We start from the raw sequence: 17,670 nt of genomic DNA, 5'->3' as shown, positions 1-17,670 counted from the left end.
AGCTGCCATCTCGAAGGAGCTGGTACCTATCATACCCTGAGGTCAAAATAATCCATTCTTTTAGGAGAGAGATGAGAGATCTTATCAGGGAAAATGCCCAGGGCTTCTGACCTTCTGGAAAATTACTGAACTATATTCTAATTATAAAAACCAATCCCTTAAGATCTCAGTACATCTGGGGAACAAGCTGTGTAGAAAAGGAAAAGAAGAAATTAATTGGGTGGAGGGGCCACTAACATTTGCTAGGCACCTAATCTGTGCTGAGTGCCCCTTCATGCTTTCATTTAATCCTCACAGGAACACTGGTAGGCAGATACTTTTACCCCCATGTCACAGATGAGGAAACTGAGGCTCAGAAAGGTGAAGCCACTTGCCCAAGGTAGAACTGAGGTCTGGCTCACTCAGAAACTCACGTTCTTTCCTAACCACTGTCCTACCTACCATGTGGCACCTTAGACGGCAGCCTTTATTCTCTGTCTGAGTCTGTTCCTCTCCCTGATGTGGGAATGACAAGGCCTACCTGGCTTCCTACAGCTTTCAGAAGGATCTTGACTTCTCAGGGACGTGAAGTGCTTTAAAAGGTGTAGAGGACCCAGTTAGGGCCTGGAATCACCTATCTCGTTGTCCTCAAGGCTGGCAAACTTGCAGCTCTGGAAGAAGAAGATCCAAGCCTCATTGATGGGTCCCGGGTGCGACTCTGGCATGAAGGGACAGAGGAAAATCACTAGGTCCCCTCAGGTTCCCAAAGGAAAAAAGAAGGGAGGGGGAGGCGGAGGGAGGGGGAGCTTCAGGGAGCGCCTTGGGGTGTTGCTGCTTTTGGTGACTGCTCAGCTGACGGTTCTCCAAGCTGAGAAACACACATAACAAACTCTAACCTCCTCTGGCTTAAAATAGAGCCGCGGAACTGAAAATGCCAAGCACAGGGCAGAGTCACCCGCCTGGCAGGGCCAGACAGCTCCTCGTGGCCCCAGTAATGCCTCCCCCGCCAGCGGACCCATTTGACAAAGCACCTCTCAGCTTCATCTCATGAGACGCTCACAACAGTGGGGGCGGGAAGCCAGCGCTCCTCAAACCCACCTTAGAGATTAGGAGAGTGAGATCCCAGAGGCCACTGGAGGGTGATAAAGCCCCCAGCATCTTGCCTGATGAGGAGGCACCGTGCATCCGAAGGATCGTGACCCTGGGGGGCCAGACAGCCCTGAGTTCAAGTTCTGACTCAGCCGCTGCCTGGCTGCGAGGATTTGGCAAGCGGAGTCTCTTCTCCTCTGCACCCCAGCTTCCTGCACTGGGGAGTGAGGGCTCCCTTAGTACTGTCTCTGAACGTTCCTAGTGCGGACAGCGCTCCACAGTCTTAGTCTTGCCCCTGGTTCTGGAAAAAGAATTCCTGACATCAGCAGGCAGTCAGTTGTAAAAAGGGAGGAAAAGTGGCTCCTGGGCACCTGGAAAGTGACATACGGTGTCTTTTATAATGCAGGAGGCGGGCATGCCCATCACCCCCATTTCTCACATGGGAAAACTAAGGTGCAGAGAAGTGGAAGGCTTCTATCCACAGATACCCAGGTAGAAAGTGGATGAGCTAGAATTTAAACCCAGGCCTCATTGACCTAGCTGTGTTCAGGACCAGGACTCATTAACTGTCCCCGGGGTGGACCCAGCCCTTCCCCTAAGAGCAAGCTCCCTCCACCCCTACTGGCCCCATAAGCTCTTCTCAGGCACTTCTCGGGCTATAGGTCCTTGGTGCCCCACCTGGGCCCACTCGGAGACTGTAGCGCAGGTTTCTGTTCCTCTGAAGTCTGAGCAGGAATCAGAAAATCAAACTTGCTGACACCGTCGTTAAAAATAAAGCTGAGGCAGTAGCACCAGCACCCTCGCTTCTGAGCTGCTGAGCTGCCCCCCTCTAGCTTCTCAGGGGAAGAAGGGGTCCAAGGCCCCCTCTACCAGGCACTGGGCCCCCATTCTGCCCAAGAACTGAGTCAGGGCAGGAACTGAGTCTAACATCCCTGTGGTCCTGGGCCTTTGTTCTGTTGTGATAGTTGCAACACTGGCTAACACTTCTAGATGAGTCGTCAGGGCCAGACGATGCTCTCAGGGCTGCACATCTACCAGCTTATTTAATCCTCACCATCCTCACAACCACTGTAGTAGTGCCCTGTTGTTGCTAAAACAAATGATCACAAACCTAGCGGCTTGAACAACACAAACGTATTACCTTCCAGGTCTGTGGGATGGAGGTCTACACGGGTCATGCTGGGCTAAAATCAAGGCATTGGGAGAACTGCATTCCTTTCTGGAGGCTCTAGGGAGGAATTTGTTTCCTTGCCTTTTCCAGATTCTAGAAGTCACCTGTGGTCCTTGGCGTGTGGCTCCCTTTCTCCATCTTCAAAGCCAGCAACGTCAGGCCAAGTCCTTCTCACCTTGCATCTCTCTGGTTCCCCCTCTTCCGCTTCCCTCTTCCAATTATAAGAACGCTTGGGATCACATTGGGCCCACCCAGATCATCAGGGTAATCTCTCATCTCAAGGTCACTTGATTAGCAACCTTAATTCCATCTGCAACCTTAATTCCCCTTTGCCACATAACCTAACATATTCATAGGTCTCAGGGATAGGACGTGGGCATCTTCAGGGAGGCCATTATTCTGCTGACCACAGCACCTTATGAGATAAGAACTTTCCTAACCCCATTTTAAACTGGGGAAACTGAGGCATCCCAAGTTCACACGACTGGTAAGTGAAAGAAGGATACGATCCCAGGCAGTCTGGGTGCAGAGTCCGTGCTCTACGTGCTGCTGCTGCCGCTTGTTCATCCACAAACAATCCCTGGATGTGTGTTCTGTGCCAGATCCGGTTGCTGGGGACAGGCTGGGGACCAAGATGGGATCCCTGTCCTCACGGGGACACATATATGGAACGCGAGAATTACAATGCAGTGGGAGGAATGAGAGATGGCAGGAGCACGGGAAGTCTTCAAGAAGCACAGAGGAGGGACACCTTAGGAGTCAGGAAAGGTGTCCAACTAAGGGAGAGGTGAAGGATGAATAGGGCGTTAGCCAGCAGCCCCTATCACATAAGGAGGTTGTGAGGATTAAATGCATGAATACATGTAAAGTGCTTCAACCAATGCCTAGCCCCTAGCAGGCATTCAATAAATGTTGGCTGTTGAATGGGCTGCGGAGAGGACTGTTCCAAGCAAAGCAAGAGTTTGCACAAGGAGCTGAAAGTTTAATGGAGCTGGAGCAAAAAAATGCAAAGGGGCTGCAGGAAGAGGGGCTGGAATGGTCACAGGGGGACAAGTGATGCATGTCAAGGCTGCAGCAGAGACCTGGGAAGGTGGGTGCCCCAGAGAGTTGCAGGAGAGGCTGCCTGTGCTCTGCCCAGACTCCCCATGAAGGCTCATCCAGGACTGCGAAATGAGTGTCGCCTTGGTGCTGGGGGGACAGGGGTAGATTCCTCAGGGAGTGAGGTCAATGGAAGGTGCCCCAAGCGTCCAGCTGTTCAGGCCAAGGACCCCGGGATCATCCTTGAGTCGTCCTCCCCTTCGCCCTCCACACCCAACCCCCTCAGCAAGTCCTGTTGCCGTGCGCATCTGGGTAACGCTAGCTGTGGTAACAGATGGACCCCAGACGTCAGGGGCTTAATGCCACAGAAGTTCAAATTAGGTGTTCCTTTGGGAGACCCTTTGCAATGTGTCATTGCACCGCAGCTCCTCCCACCCCGTGGCTCTGTCCTCTCCTAAAGACTAGGTGTCCGCATTCAGTCTGCAGGTGGGGAAGACAGGTGGGGGCATGGCGTGTGGGAGGGCTTTAGGGGCCAGGCCCGGAAGTGGCACAGGTCACTTCTGCCCTCATTCCATTGTCACATGGACACCCCTAAGCGCGAGGGAGGCTGGGAAATGTGGCTGGCCGTGTGTGCCCGGCTCCACCCCCGGCGCCAACATCTCAGATCCACCCGCCTGTCTCCATCTCCAGGGCGATGCCCCTGATTCCAGCCCACCCTAAGCACGCATTTGGACGACAAGAGTCTCCAAACTGGGGACTTCCCTGGCGGTCCAGCGGTTAAGACTCCGTGCTTCCACTGCAGGGGACCCTGGTTCAGATCTCTGGTTCGGGAACTGAGGTCCCGTATGCCTGGCAGCGCGGCCAAAAAAAAAAAAAGTCTCCTAACTGACCTTCACTCTGGGCCACCATCCCTTTCCCACATGACAGCCAGAATGCTTTTTTTTTAAAATGTCAATCAGATTGTTGGTGTTTGTTTTCCTGCTTACAACCTTTCTAGGGTTTTCTTTTTCTTTTTTTTCTCCGCCGCGCCCCGTGGCACGCGGGATCTTAGTCCCCTGGCAGTGGAAGCGCGGAGTCTTAACCATTGGACCGCCAGGGAAGTCCCTCTAGGGTTTTCCATTGTACTGAAGAATAAACCTTCGGGAGGGCCTGTAAAACCCTGTGTGAAGTGGACTCTCTGTCTTCCTTCCAATCCCCACTCCCACCCTTACTCCCCCAGCACCCCAATTATTGTGGCTCCAGACACACTGGCTTCTCTGCTTAAAGGACCCGCACTTGCTGCCTGGACGCTTCCGCCCCAGTCCCTCCCCAGGGAGGCCTTCTCCCCCCAACCTTAGCTGGCGATCCCCCCCACCCCCGCAAGAAGTTTTCTTTCTTTCTCACACTTTTCTTAAATTATCTCTTTGTGTGTTTGCTTTTTAGCCAACCCTCCATCCTAGGATATCAGCTCTATTTACATCAGGAATCTTGTTTGCACCAGTAGGTGCTTTGGTAAATATTTGTTGGATGACTGACCAAACGAAGAAATGAACGACTTGCCCAAGGTCACAGGACGAGATAGTGGTGGAGACAGGGCTCCTGCAGACCTGGGCTTTGGGCGCTTTGCTCCCAATATCTGCAGACACCTTAGTCCCGGGGCCCCACCGGGTAAACAAAGGCAGGTGTGCGGGGTGGGGGGGCGGCAGGGAAGCGGCAGCTGCAGGAGCCCTCTCGGCCCTCCTCGCCCCCTCGCCCCGCCCCGCCGAGGCCCCGCCCCTGGGTACCGCACCCCAGCCGCAAGCAGCCCTGGCTCCTGCCGCATGGGGCGCGGGCCGGCCGTCGGGGCGCATGGACGGGGCGGCGGTGGGCACGGTGCCGGGCTGGCGAGCGGGGCCCAGGGCTCAGCGATGAGGAAGCAGAGCGTGCGCACCGCCGCGCTCATCCTGTGCATCCTGTCCTACCTGCTGGTGGGCGCCGCCGTCTTCGACGCGCTCGAGTCCGAAGCGGAGAGCGGCCGCAAGCGGCTGCTGGCCCAGAAGCGGAGCGAGTTGCGGAGGAAGTACGGCTTCTCGACCGAGGATTACCGCGAGCTGGAGCGCCTGGCGCTGCAAGCCGAGCCGCACCGCGCCGGCCGCCAGTGGAAGTTCGCCGGCTCCTTCTACTTCGCTATCACCGTCATCACCACCATCGGTGAGCGGCCCCGGCGCCTCCCCTCAGCGCTCGCTCCATCCCCAGCTGCCCGCGGCGTCCCTGGGTTTGAATCTCACTTCTGCCCCTGTCCAGCTGGGTGACTTTGGACCAGTCATTTCAGCTCGCCGAGCCTCACTCGCCTCCCTCTGTCGAATGGGCTGTCTGTCATTCCACGCAGGCAAGGCTGGGAGGAGCCAGTAGGTCCCGTTTGCCAAGAGGCTTGGCCCGCAGGAGTGTCAGAAAACGCCCCAGGGGCTGGCAGACGGATGGAATGGGGCCGGAAGCCCAAATGGCTGGAGTTGCTTCCTTGCCTGTCTGCATCACGCTGGCTCTGTGACCTCAGACCAGTTGCTTAACCTCTCTGAGCCTCAGTTTTCTCCTCTATAAAATAGGGGTGCTAATAGGCCCTATCTCAAGGCTGTAGTGAGACAGTTATCGTTAAGGAGATAATATATGCAGAAAGTTTTAACACAGGACCTGACACATAGAAAGCACTAAAAAAAAGATTGATTTTTGTATTATGACACAAAAGAGAATGGGCACCTACTCTATCTTAGTCCCTGCTGTATGGCCAGTGCCTAGCCGGTAGTAGACACTCAATAAATATTTGTTGAAGGAATGACTGATTACCACCAGCTTTGGACCTCACCCTCGGGGATCCAGAGCACTTTCTCTGCAGTATCTGGACCGCCAGCCGTTGCCATGGCTACTGTCTGGCTGGTACCTGCTGAGCCTAAGCCTGGGGAAGCAGGAAAGGAGAGAAGCAGGCTCTGCAGGGCTCCACGCTGGGTGCCAGCCACTCCCCAGGCCCCAGCTGTGGATGTCCAGGTGTCCCTTTGGGCTTAGACCACCACCCTGCAGTGCCGTGGAGAAAGTTCCTCCGTAATGCTCTTGCGAGCCAATGTGAGTTTGTGGGTTTAGCAGTGGAGTTAGAAGCCTGAGTTCTGCAATTACATCGACCAGAGTTCTGTTCTCACCTCTATTGCCTCCTGCCTTCTCTGACAATTGATTGTACCTTTCTGAGCCCTGGTTTCCTCAACTACAAAGTGCAATTGTTGCTACCTCACTGAGTGATTACCAGGTTTAAGTGAGGTCAAGTGTGTAAAATGCATAGCACAGGCTTGAGGCTAGATAGGGACTATTAATTAGCAATAATAACAATTCATTATTTGCCAACTGTGGGCCCAGCTCCCGTTCAGCCCTTTTGACCCCTCCTGTCAAAGTGGGTACCCCTGCTTGCCTATCTTGGCCTAGCCTAAGACCCTCCCTGTTACTGTGCCCAGTGGTGTGGGACCCTATCCACCTCCTTTGCCTTCCCCCACATTTTTTGGAGGCCTCCCAGCTGGATTTGGCCTCCTCTTCTGACTGCTCCCCTCTGACCTGCATCTGGGAGGGGGTGGGAGGGGTAGGGGGAAGGGACTGTGCAAACAGTAGTTTTGCCTCTTTTGGCCACCTGGGGGCACCAGCACTGGCTGTGTGGTCCAGGCTGCATAAGCCAGCCTTGCAGAGAGCCAGGATCCAGAACCTAGGAGTTGAGCTCTGTAAGGACAGAAGAGAGGCACCGAGAAGCTATGGAGGATAGTGGTTAATAGCTCAGCCCTGTGACCTTTGGGCAGCTTCCTCCTTCTGAGCCTAGTTTCCTTATCTGTAAAATGGGGATAATAATATCATCTCATACAGTCATTGGACGATTAAATAAAATAATCCATGTAGAGTACCTAGCATGTTTAGTTATTACCATTATTAATTTTTCTTTCTGTCAAAACCTGACATACCCCCAAACAGCTAGAAACAGTACTGCCTGGCCTCTTATTCGTAAAGTGGCTCCTCTGTCTCACACTTAGCACCTCCTTCAATCTGGTTTGATTATTATTATTATCATTGATTATTTCTTTCATTTCTTTTTTTTAAATAATTTTATTCATTTTTGGCTCCGTTGGGTCTTCGTTGCTGCGTGCGGGCTTTCTCTAGTTGCAGCGAGCAGGGGCTACTCTTTGTTGCGGTGCGTGGGCTTCTCATTGCGGTGGCTTCTCTTGTTGCAGAGCATGGGCTCTAGGCACCCGGGCTCTAGGTGCGTGGGCTTAAGTAGTTGCAGCACGCGGGCTCTGTAGTTGCAGCATGTGGGCCCCAGAGTGCGTGGGCTTCAGTAGTTGTGGCGTGCAGGCTCAGTAGTTGTGGCACACGGGCTTAGTTGCTCTGCGGCATGTGGGATCTTCCCGGACCAGGGATCGAACCCATGTCCTCTGCATTGGCAGGCAGATTCTTAACCACTGCACCACCAGGGAAGTCCCTATCATTGATATTAAACTTTCATTGAGCCCTTAGTCTGTGTCAGGCTCTGTGCAGGGCATTCACTGGTGACCAGGGACACAGAGAAATGACCAGCATGGTCTCTGGCCTCATGGACCTCATGGTCGTCTAGTGGCAGCAGAGTTCCCCCCCCCCAAATAGATAGAGGCAGACTGATAGGGCCATAAAGCAAAAACATGGAAGTGGAACCATAGATCTTTAAATATATATATATATATATATATATATATATATATATAATATTTATTATATATATATATATACACACACACACATATATATATGGTTGATATTTCAAATGTTACATATGCACACAGGGTACAAAAGGTATAGGATGAAAAGGAAGTCTCCCTCTCTCCCCGTCCCTCAACCCTTGGATCCCTTCCCTGGATCAAATGCAGTTATCAGTTTTTTGAGTATCCTTCCAAATATCTTCTCTATATATTCCTTTAACACGCACACAAACATGTTATAATACGTTATATTATACATGCTGTTTTGTCTCTTGCTTTTTTCACTTCATATATTTTGGTGATGTTTTTACATCAGTCCCTGAAGAACTGTGTCCTCTTTTTCATGGCTGACTAGCAGGGCTCCTCAGCCTCAGCACCGGTGACATTTTGGGATGGCTATTCTTGTTGTGGGGACTGTCCTGTGCATCAAAGGATGTTAAGCAGGACCCTGGCCTGTACCCACTAGATGCCAGCGGCACACAGCCACCACCTCCCAGCTGTGACAACCAAAAATGTCTCCAGACATTGCCAACTGTGCCCTCGGGGGCAAAATTGCCCCCAGTGGGAACCCCAGCCAACGTCTGAATGGCGCCGTGGCTTATATAACCAGGCTGCTTTTGATGGACACTTAGGCTGTTTCTCAGTTTTCACTATGACCAACAGTGCTGCAATGACAACCCACGTGCATACATCACTTTGCACGTGTATGTATTTTGGAGGACTACCTTCCTCAGTGTGGAACTGCACAGGCCAGAGGTGTATTTACGTTTTGGCAGATGGAGCTAATTTGCTACAGGAGGCATATTCTGTTGGGGAAGGGCCACCTGACTTTTCCTGGGTTATGGGACCCTTTGAGAATACCGTGAAAGCTTTTGCTTCTCAGTCCTGGAAGAGACACATATCCACTAATTCCACGGTGATGGCACGGTGTGCCAAGACTCAGGGAAGCCCACTCATGTTTACGTCCCCTACAACAGCTGAGGGGACTCAAAGAGGAACTCCACCCGACTGAAGAGGTGTTTTGTGAGAGCTGGCTTGGAGCAGGATCTGGGAAGGGAAACGTGGACTGGGGCAGGGGGAGAAGATCGTGGTGGGGAGGGGAACCATGAGAAAAGGACATACTGGTTGGGGAAACAAAATGGGGCGAGGCTGGAGAGGTGAGGGGGGTCCTGATCATGAAGGAGCTTGGACATCACCTGAGAACTGGGACTTTACCCTGTGGGGACTGGGGAGACACAAAAGATTTTGCTGTTTTTTCTTTCAAGGCACAACTTACAGACATTAAAATTCACTGTTTTTCAGTGTACACTTCTGCGGGTTTTGCCAAATGAAAACCTGTCTTGTAACTGCAGCCACGATTAAGACATAGAACATTTCCTTCGTTCCCCAAAATTCTGTCATGCCTTTTTTTTTGGCCACGCAGCATGTGGATCTTAGTTCCCTGACCAGGGATCAAACCTGCGCCGCCTGCATTGGAAGGGCAGAGTCTTAACCACTGGACTGCCAGGGAAGTCCCCTGTCATGCCTTTTTGTAGTTAGTTAACCCCACCTCCAACTCCGAGGACTGGCAACCACAGATCTGTTCTCTGTCCCTATAGTTTTACCAGAATGTTTCCAGAATGTCATTTAAATGGAACCATGCAATAGGTAGCCTTCTGAGCTTGGCTCCTTTGATTCAGCATAATACATTTGAAACCCATCCTTTGTTGCTGAGGAAACTGAAAAGAATTCCACTGTATGGATGTACCACAGTTGAGGGACATTTGGATTGTTTACAATTTGGGTGGATTATGAGTAACCATGCAAGGTTTTAAAGCCGGGGAACGACCTAGTTCGAACTAGCATTCCAAGATGCTCTGCCGGCTATGGGGGATGGGGAGGGAGACCCGGCAGGAAGGAGGCGGGTGAGAGTGTGAGATGGAGCTGGACCCTCACCAACCCTCCCCTCCTCTCTGCCTCCAGGTTACGGTCACGCCGCGCCGGGCACGGACTCGGGCAAGGTCTTCTGCATGTTCTACGCGCTCCTGGGCATCCCCCTGACGCTGGTCACCTTCCAGAGCCTGGGAGAGCGGCTGAACGCGCTGGTGCGGCGCCTCCTGCTGGCGGCCAAGCGCTGCCTGGGCCTGCGGCGGCCGCACGTGTCCACCGAGAACATGGTGGTGGCCGGGCTGCTGGTGTGCGCGGCCACCCTGGCCCTCGGGGCCGCCGCCTTCGCGCATTTCGAGGGCTGGACCTTCTTCCACGCCTACTACTACTGCTTCATCACCCTCACCACCATCGGCTTCGGCGACTTCGTGGCGCTGCAGAACGACGAGGCGCTGCAGAGGAAGCCGCCCTACGTGGCCTTCAGCTTCCTCTACATCCTCCTGGGGCTCACGGTCATCGGCGCTTTCCTCAACCTGGTGGTCCTGCGCTTCCTGGCGGCCAGCGCGGACGCGCCCGAGCGTGCTGCCCGCCCGCTCCGCCGGGGGTCGCCCGAGAGCCGCGGCCCCGCCCTGCCCCGCCGCCCCGCCCACCCCGCCGGCTCCACCTCCATCTCCTACCGCATCCACCAGCTGGAGTTGTGGCCCCGCGACAATCTGGGCTTCTCGCCCCCCGCGAGCCCTGAGGCTGGAGGCGGCGGCGGCAGGGCAGGCAGGCCCCTGGCCCGGCGGAAGTCCATCTGACAGCCCTACCCTGGCTGGGGGTCGATCCTAGAGACGGAGGGTCTGGATTCACCTGTCAGTACACCCTCCCCAGAGCTCGGAGAGGGGTTAGGGGCCGTGGCCTCAATGCCGTCCTCTGCCACGAGTGGTTCCTCATTTCCTTCTGTGGCAAGCCCCTCCCTCCTCTCCAAAAATGTATTAAAGTCGCATCATAAGCACAAGCATGACTCTAAACTCGCCCTGTAGGTGCAAAGCACTTGTGGTCCAAATTGTTTTAGAAGGCGTGGCCACACCCGCCACTAAGGAGAGGCTCGCCACAGGCCCGTGTCCCCAGCTAGCCCTGCTGTGTGAAGAGGTGGGCTTTCCGTGTTGTGGGGAAATGCATGACTTCCAACACTGGAATCCTACCAGGGAGGCCAGCGGCTCCCACTACGAGAAGCACAGGGATGGGACGGACTGAAGGGAAACATTTAGGGTCCAGCGTGGACCAGTGGGCAAATCTCTGCACTATTTAAATGACTCCTTTCTCTTACTCGGCGCGCAGAGTGGAATTGGTCCCACCCCCAAATCTGATGCTCTTTGTCCTGGGCCAGCCCCACTTTGGGATAAGGGTGGGGCGGCCTTGCTGACACCCGTGTCACGGGGACACCTGGACCACAGTCTCTTCTGGGAACTGTGAGATCTGGGTACTGCCAATCACCCCCAATGTGACCTAGGGGAGTCTCATCCCCTCCCTGGGCCTCAGTTTCCACATCTGTAAAATGACTGGGTTCACCCAGTACCCTGTTCCCTCCTGTGCATCTCTGGGAGGGTTCCTGGGCCAGGCCCCAGCCCCATAAGGAGACTTTAACAAAGCTGACGTCCCGGAGCACTCAGATCCTTAAAACTAAGGGCCTTTAGCGTCCCAGAGAGAAGTGCGTCAACACACAGCAGAGCAAGCCACGTTAGAAAAGCCAAAAACTTTAATTTTCAACATGAGCTACATGGTCATGAACACAATGCAACGTGACCCGCTCCAACCCAGGGGCCCAGGAAACCCTCCCTCCCCAAAAGCCTGAGGGGCTCCTGCTCCCAAAGAGGGAAGGGGGGTGAAAGGTGAGTGAGTGGAGAGTGGGCCTGAGGACCAGGGGTCCTGCCTTCCTGCCACCCCTCAGGAGGCAGTGGTGGAGTGAAAGGGCTCCAGAGGTGATGCCTGAGGCCCCGTGTTCAAGTCTCCACTTTGCCCTCACAGAAGCTATGCGTCAAACGGGCACGGTCAGTGCCTCCCCGTCAGGGTTTGTGAGTCAGATGACCTCATGGACAGAACGTTTCCCGTCCGCTCGGAAATGCTGCTATACAGACACAGGGCCTCCCTGAGCCCAAAGGAGTCATTACAGGGCAACGGGGGATGGAGATGGGGCACCCCAGTCCCCTGGGCCTGGCACAGGGCCGCTGCTCAATAAATAAATGCAGGTGGCCTTGCCTGACGCAACAGCCGTGCTCCAAGGGCAGCGGGGCTCAGAGGTACCTCTGAACACTGAGGTGTGCCCGTGAGCTCCTGATATAAGGAGCCGGATGGCGGATCAGCTTGTAAAGTGCGTGACCTCAACTCTCTGCTTCACCCCACGTTGAAGAAAGAGCTCTGAACTGCTGGAGAACTGAGTTCTCATCCAGGCTCAGCCACCAGCTCACAGTGGGACCTTAGCAGGTGCCTCCCCCTCCCAGGGCCTCAGCTTCCTCTTCTGTAAAATGGGGCTGATAACACAAGTGTCCACCGACTGCCCAGAGGCTCTTGTGAGGTTACACGCAAGGTAAAAGCAGTTTGAAAACAAAAGAAGTTTGAAAAGCACTACAGGAAGATCAGCTGTTGTTATATCTGAAGGTCTGGTGAGGATTTCCTTAAGATGAAGTGTACCACAGCCAGCTCACTCCCGCACAGCCCCAGGGAGGAACCAGTGTCTTGCCTCCCTCAGGCTGGTCTCGGAGGGGTTGTGGACCCTTGGTGGGAGTCCCCACTTAGACATCAAGGCCTGGACCAAATCCTGCACAGCCTCAGTTAGTCAGGCCAGACCCCCAGGAGAGCGAGGTCTCTATGGCAACTCTTTCCTCCAAACCCGGGGCCAGAAAAGTTATTGGCCCATCAAGATGGAACCAAGCAGGGCTGGGTGGCCCAGGGCTTAAAGGTCACAAATATTTATCATGGCAGATGTGCCCTGGAGCGACGGTCTTCTGTCCCACAAAGGAGGGACAGTGGAGCCCTCGTTTTGGCTCACATGCTGAGGGGTCTCATCTTGGGCAAATCACTTACTGATTCTGAGCCTGTTTCCTCCCCTCTCAGATGGGCTACAGTTGGCACTGCCCATCTTTTCAAGGCCCCAGGGAGAAGGACACAGAGAGAAGGGCGGAGGAAATATTGTGGGAAATGGTGGCCCCAGCTGGTCCTGCCCTGGCTCCAGCTCAGCCTCTGGTGGGAGGAGGAGGCCCAGGCTGGGGGTGCCATAAACTCACAGGTGACCCCAGAGGCCTGTGATCTCTTTGTAAAATGGAAATGATTTCACTTATGGTCCCAAAGCCCCTTTTGCTTTAGTGCGACAGGCAGATTGTGGAGAAGGAAAGTGGAGATGACTCCCTCCCACCGTACCCCTGCATGTGACCTTTGGCCCAGGGATTGAAAAAAGAATTGTCCCCTAGAGACCCCAGCCCCCCAACTCCTAATCCCAACTCCACCCTCTCTGCTCTTCTCCAAATGGGGGAGTTTGAGCTGGCAAAGGATCAGACAGGAGCAGGCGTGAAGGTTCCCCAAAGCTAATGATGAGAATAGTCACCCCTCCCCAAACCCCCATCCCTTGGTGAGGACAGACGGTGGTTCCCACGCCCAATGGTTGGGGCCCCTTGAAAGGTGGCCATGTGCTCACAACGATGATACAAAGAAAGAGGGCTCCAGCCCTCACCCCAGCCCACCCCTCCAGGAGGTGAGCTGAGAATTCACAGAACAAACAAGAAAGTCATTGAGGGGGGCCCTCGGTGACCACCCTCTGGGTGTTATTGCTTTGGAGCACGCTCTCTCCCTTTATAAAGGCTGTGCAGACAACCAAGGGCAGGCTCAGGCTGGGGCGCACAGACCACAGACCACACCTCCACCCCTCTCTGGTTGAAACAGCCAGGCTCCGCCCTGTCTTTGAAAAGCTACCCCTGAACTACCAGAGCAGTGACAGCTGGAGAGAGAAGGCGCTCTCCTGGCTCAAAATATTACGAATGGTGAGTAATAAACGAACGGCAGAAAAATCACACTGGTTTAAAAAAAACACACGGGGGAGGCGCTGATTCTGGGCCTCCAGAGCCCCGCTGCCTCCTGCCCCAGCCTTGGGATTCCAGCCACCACAATCTCAGGAAGGTCTGAAGGCCTCCTGGATCAAAGGGGCACCTCCATCTCCCCTTCCCAGAGCGTAGGGGCGCTATACCTCATCCAGAACTTTAAAGGGGGCCCAGGGCTCAAACAGGCTGAGGGGTTCCAGGTGGAAGGAATCACCTGGTCAATAGCCTAGAGGGGGACCAGGAGCAAGGTGGAACTCAACACAGCCGGGCATCCCCAGCGGAAAACCACCTCCTCTGATGGAGCCCAGGCCCCCTCTGCCAAGGCTCACATCCTCAGGAGTGCTTCCTAAATAAAATCAGTACCAAGGGTAATAAATCAGAACATCTGAGTATCATGGGCAGCTCTGGCTACAACCCTACATGGGGAGGGGGAGGAAGGAGGGGGAGAAGGGGGAGGGGAGGAGGAGGGAGAAGAGGGGAGGAGGAGGGGGGGGCGGGGGGGTGAGGGTGGCCTCCCGTGTGAACCAGGCTCTAGATCCAGGCCCAGGCCAGGCCATCGAGGAGGAAAAGGCCGTCTCCTGGAACGCACTCCATCTCCTCTTGCCCCGTCTGGGAACTCTGTAAGGACTCTATGTGAGCTAAGACCAGGCCCAGGGCCTGGCACACTAACCCTACCCAGCTAACCAGGACTATGCCCTACACAGCAGGACTGGGTAATGAGGGGGGTATGGGGAGTGGGCGGCTGGGCGCCTCCCAGGGGAGGTGGCAGAAATGTGCTTCTAGAGAGGGGGGCCAGCCTGCGTCCTCCCCAGCATGCAAAAGGGCTTGTAAAGGCCCCGGGGAGGGCCCCAGGCCTGCTCGAGAAGGAATCTCCCAATTCTCACACTCATGCCTCTCCTCACTCTCTTTCTCTCCTTGAGCCAAGGTCACTGAGGCCGGGGCAGTGGGTTCTGCCCTTAGTACAGGGTGGTTTGTTTAAAAAGACTAAAATTGGGGAGCTCTGTTGCCTCCCCAGACCCTTAGCCTGGAGGCAGAGGGCCAGACAAGATAACCTTTGACCTCATCCAGCAAGGAGGGATTCTCCTACTTGGGAAACCCTCTCCTGGGTACCACCAGTCGCAAGCCCAGCTTTCCTCAGACTCCCTCTCCAATCCCGCATCTCCAAAATTCAGAGACGGTGAGCTCTCTGGAGCTGGGGTTCTCAAAAATCGGGGTCCCACAGCTCCTCTGCTAAAACACAGGCGACAGAGTTCTGTCCAGTCCACTAACGGTTTGCAAACTAGGTTGTTGCAATCCCACAGAGGCAGGTACCCTGGGGATCTGTGCCAGGCCCAGGGCACCCCTCCTGTCCTCTGGTCCCTGAAGGACCCCAAGTCCTAGAGCCACCGTAAGAGGGGCAGGCAGGGGACGGACAGATGGACTAGAACAGGCTGCGGCAAAGCTCCTTCCACGAGCAGGTGGAGGGAGGCCTGAGCTCCTCTTCAAGTCGGGGGCTTGGGGTCCCCCGGAGCTGGCTCCGGATCCTTGCAAAGCTGCCCCATAGGCTTTGGGGCAGGAGTAGCTGCCTGAACCCGGTGCCGCAGGAAAGACACTTGCTGGTAATTGGCACCATGGAGATGGCCGCTGGGTTCTGGACTTGGCTCCGGGCAGCGAGCTTCCAAGGAGGCAAAAAGGGGGAGCGGTCGGACAGTGTCTGGGGCAGGAGGATGGTTTGCTCTGCCACCTCGGTCTTTCCTTTCTCCGGATTGCAGCCACATCCACCAGGTCAAGAACCAGCCAAGTCAAAAGTGCAGCCAATCCCATCGGGAGAGGGAAGGTCTCAGGGGATGGGAGGCAAAGAAGGGGTGAGGAGGGGCCCTGCGGGGGCAGGTCTCCCCGTTCTGCTTCCCCGCTGTGGGGGGAGAACCCCATCCTCCTCTGTTCAATGTGCCCCTGGGCCTGGGGTCCCAGGTCGGGGCTGGGCGGTCTCCAGACCATCTTGGCGAGCCCCTCCCCCTCCCTGGCACTAAGATCGCTCGCCGCAGGGCCCCACGGTGCTCTCAAGGGACAGCTGGGATGCCTGCCGGAGCAGGGGGCCCGTAGCTGGGTCCACCATGGAGGAGGTGGGGAAGAGCTTGTACCAGCCCACGGCCAGGGTGGTCAAGTCCAGCTCCTCCAGCAGTACGCGGGCCACGCCCATGAACTGCTTCCGCTCCATCCGCCCGTAGTTCCCCCACACGATCACCTGCGGGGCAAGAGACACAGTGGTTCAAATCCTGCCAGCGCTACTCACGGGCCCAGAACCAGAACCTGGGGTCACCCCACGCCCCATTCGTCTCCGAGTCCAGGGAATTCTACCGCCTAAAATGGCTCGAGTCCCACCATATTCTCCTGGCTCCAGTGCCACCATTATTGGTCACTGGATGACTGGCTTCCTGCCTCTGGTCTTGCCATTTCTTTCCATCCTCCACACGCCCCATCTCTGAGCCCAAGCCTTGAGAGCTGACCCTACATGATGAATGTCCTACCTGCCACCCCACCCCCTAAAAGGCCCTCTGCTTCCAGATCCTCGGAAACAAAGTTTTAAAAAGTGGCTAGTAGGACAGCTGCATGTAAATCAATGAAATTAGAACACTCTCTCACACCACAAACAAAAATAACCTCAAAATGGTTTAAAGACCTAAGTGTAAGACATGACACCACAAAACTCCTAGAAAAGAACTTAGGTAAAACATTCTCTGACATAAATCGTAGCGATATTTTCTTAGAGCAGTCTCTCAAGGCAAAAGAAATAAAAGCAAAAATAAACAAATGGGACCTAATCAGACTTAAAAGCTTTTGTACAGCAAAGGAAACCATCAAAAAAACAAAAAGGCAATCTACAGAAATGGCAGAAAATACTTGCAAATGATGTGACCGACAAGGGGTTAATATCCAAAATACACAAACAGCTCAGACAACTCAATATTGAAAAAACAACACAATCAAAAAATGGGCAGAAGACCCAAAGAGACTATTTTTTTTTCCAAAGAAGACATACAGATGGCCAATAGGCACATGAAAAGATGCTCAACATCCCTAATTATTAGAAAAATTCAAAACTACAATGAGTTATTACCTTACAGTGGTCAGAATGGCTATCATCAAAAAGTCTACAAATAATAAATGCGGGCCTCCCTGGTGGCGCAGTGGTTAAGAATCCACCTGCCAATGCAAGGGACACGGGTTCGAGCCCTGGTCCGGGAACATCCCACATGCCGCGGAGCAACTAAGCCCGTGCGCCACAACTACTGAGCCTGAGCTCTAGAGCCCGCAAGCCACAACTACTGAGCCTGCACGACACAACTACTGAAGCCCACACACCTAGAGCCTATGCTCCACAACAAGAGAAGCCACTGCAATGAGGAGCCTGTGCACTGCAACGAAGAGTAGCCCCCGCTCGCCGCAACTAGAGAAAGCCCGCACGCAGCAACGAAGACCCAATGCAGCCAAAAATAAACAAATAAATAAATTATATATATAAATAATAATAATAATAAATGCTGGAGAGGGTGTGGAGAAAAGGGAACCCTCCTACACTGTTGGTGGGAATGTAAATTGGTGCAGCCACTATGGAGAACAGTACGAAGGTTCCTTAAAAAACTAAAAATAGAGCTACCATATGATCTAGCAATCCCACTCTTGGGTGTATATATCCAGAAAAGATGAAAACTCTAATTTGAAAAGACACATGCACCCCCAATGTTCATAGAAGCTCTATTTA

The 17,670-nt window shown here is 54.1% G+C and overlaps 2 protein-coding genes across 4 annotated transcripts in view; one reads left to right on the top strand and one right to left on the bottom strand.

The window, feature by feature from the left end:
* Nucleotides 1–5,067: 5,067 nt before the first annotated feature.
* Nucleotides 5,068–10,855, top strand: KCNK15 (potassium two pore domain channel subfamily K member 15). Its single transcript, XM_082430310.1, has 2 exons — nucleotides 5,068–5,446; nucleotides 9,952–10,855. Exons 1-2 carry the CDS (start codon nucleotides 5,077–5,079, stop codon nucleotides 10,653–10,655), a joined length of 1,074 nt encoding a protein of 357 aa, XP_082286436.1. The 5' UTR covers nucleotides 5,068–5,076; the 3' UTR covers nucleotides 10,656–10,855.
* Nucleotides 10,856–11,578: 723 nt separating this feature from the next.
* Nucleotides 11,579–17,670, bottom strand: part of RIMS4 (regulating synaptic membrane exocytosis 4) — a 64,423-nt gene continuing 58,331 nt past the window's right edge. For all 3 annotated transcript variants that reach the window (XM_082430238.1, XM_082430239.1, XM_082430240.1), the window contains one exon: nucleotides 11,579–16,152. In XM_082430238.1, coding sequence (XP_082286364.1) covers nucleotides 15,934–16,152 — 219 coding nt within the window. In that variant the 3' untranslated portion in view covers nucleotides 11,579–15,933. The remainder of the gene's footprint in view (nucleotides 16,153–17,670) is intronic.

This window comes from Balaenoptera physalus (assembly GCF_965194825.1).
Source record: "Balaenoptera physalus genome assembly, chromosome: 16".
NCBI lineage: Eukaryota > Metazoa > Chordata > Mammalia > Artiodactyla > Balaenopteridae > Balaenoptera > Balaenoptera physalus.
This window is presented reverse-complemented; position numbering and strand designations above follow the sequence as displayed.

Excerpts from the sequence above, each read along its gene's own strand:
- KCNK15 (XM_082430310.1), top strand. The coding sequence starts at position 5,077 with ATGGGGCGCGGGCCGGCCGTCGGGGCGCATGGACGGGGCGGCGGTGGG. Across the intron at positions 5,447-9,951 it reads CACCGTCATCACCACCATCG|GTTACGGTCACGCCGCGCCG; the intron begins GTGAGCGGCCCC and ends CTCTGCCTCCAG.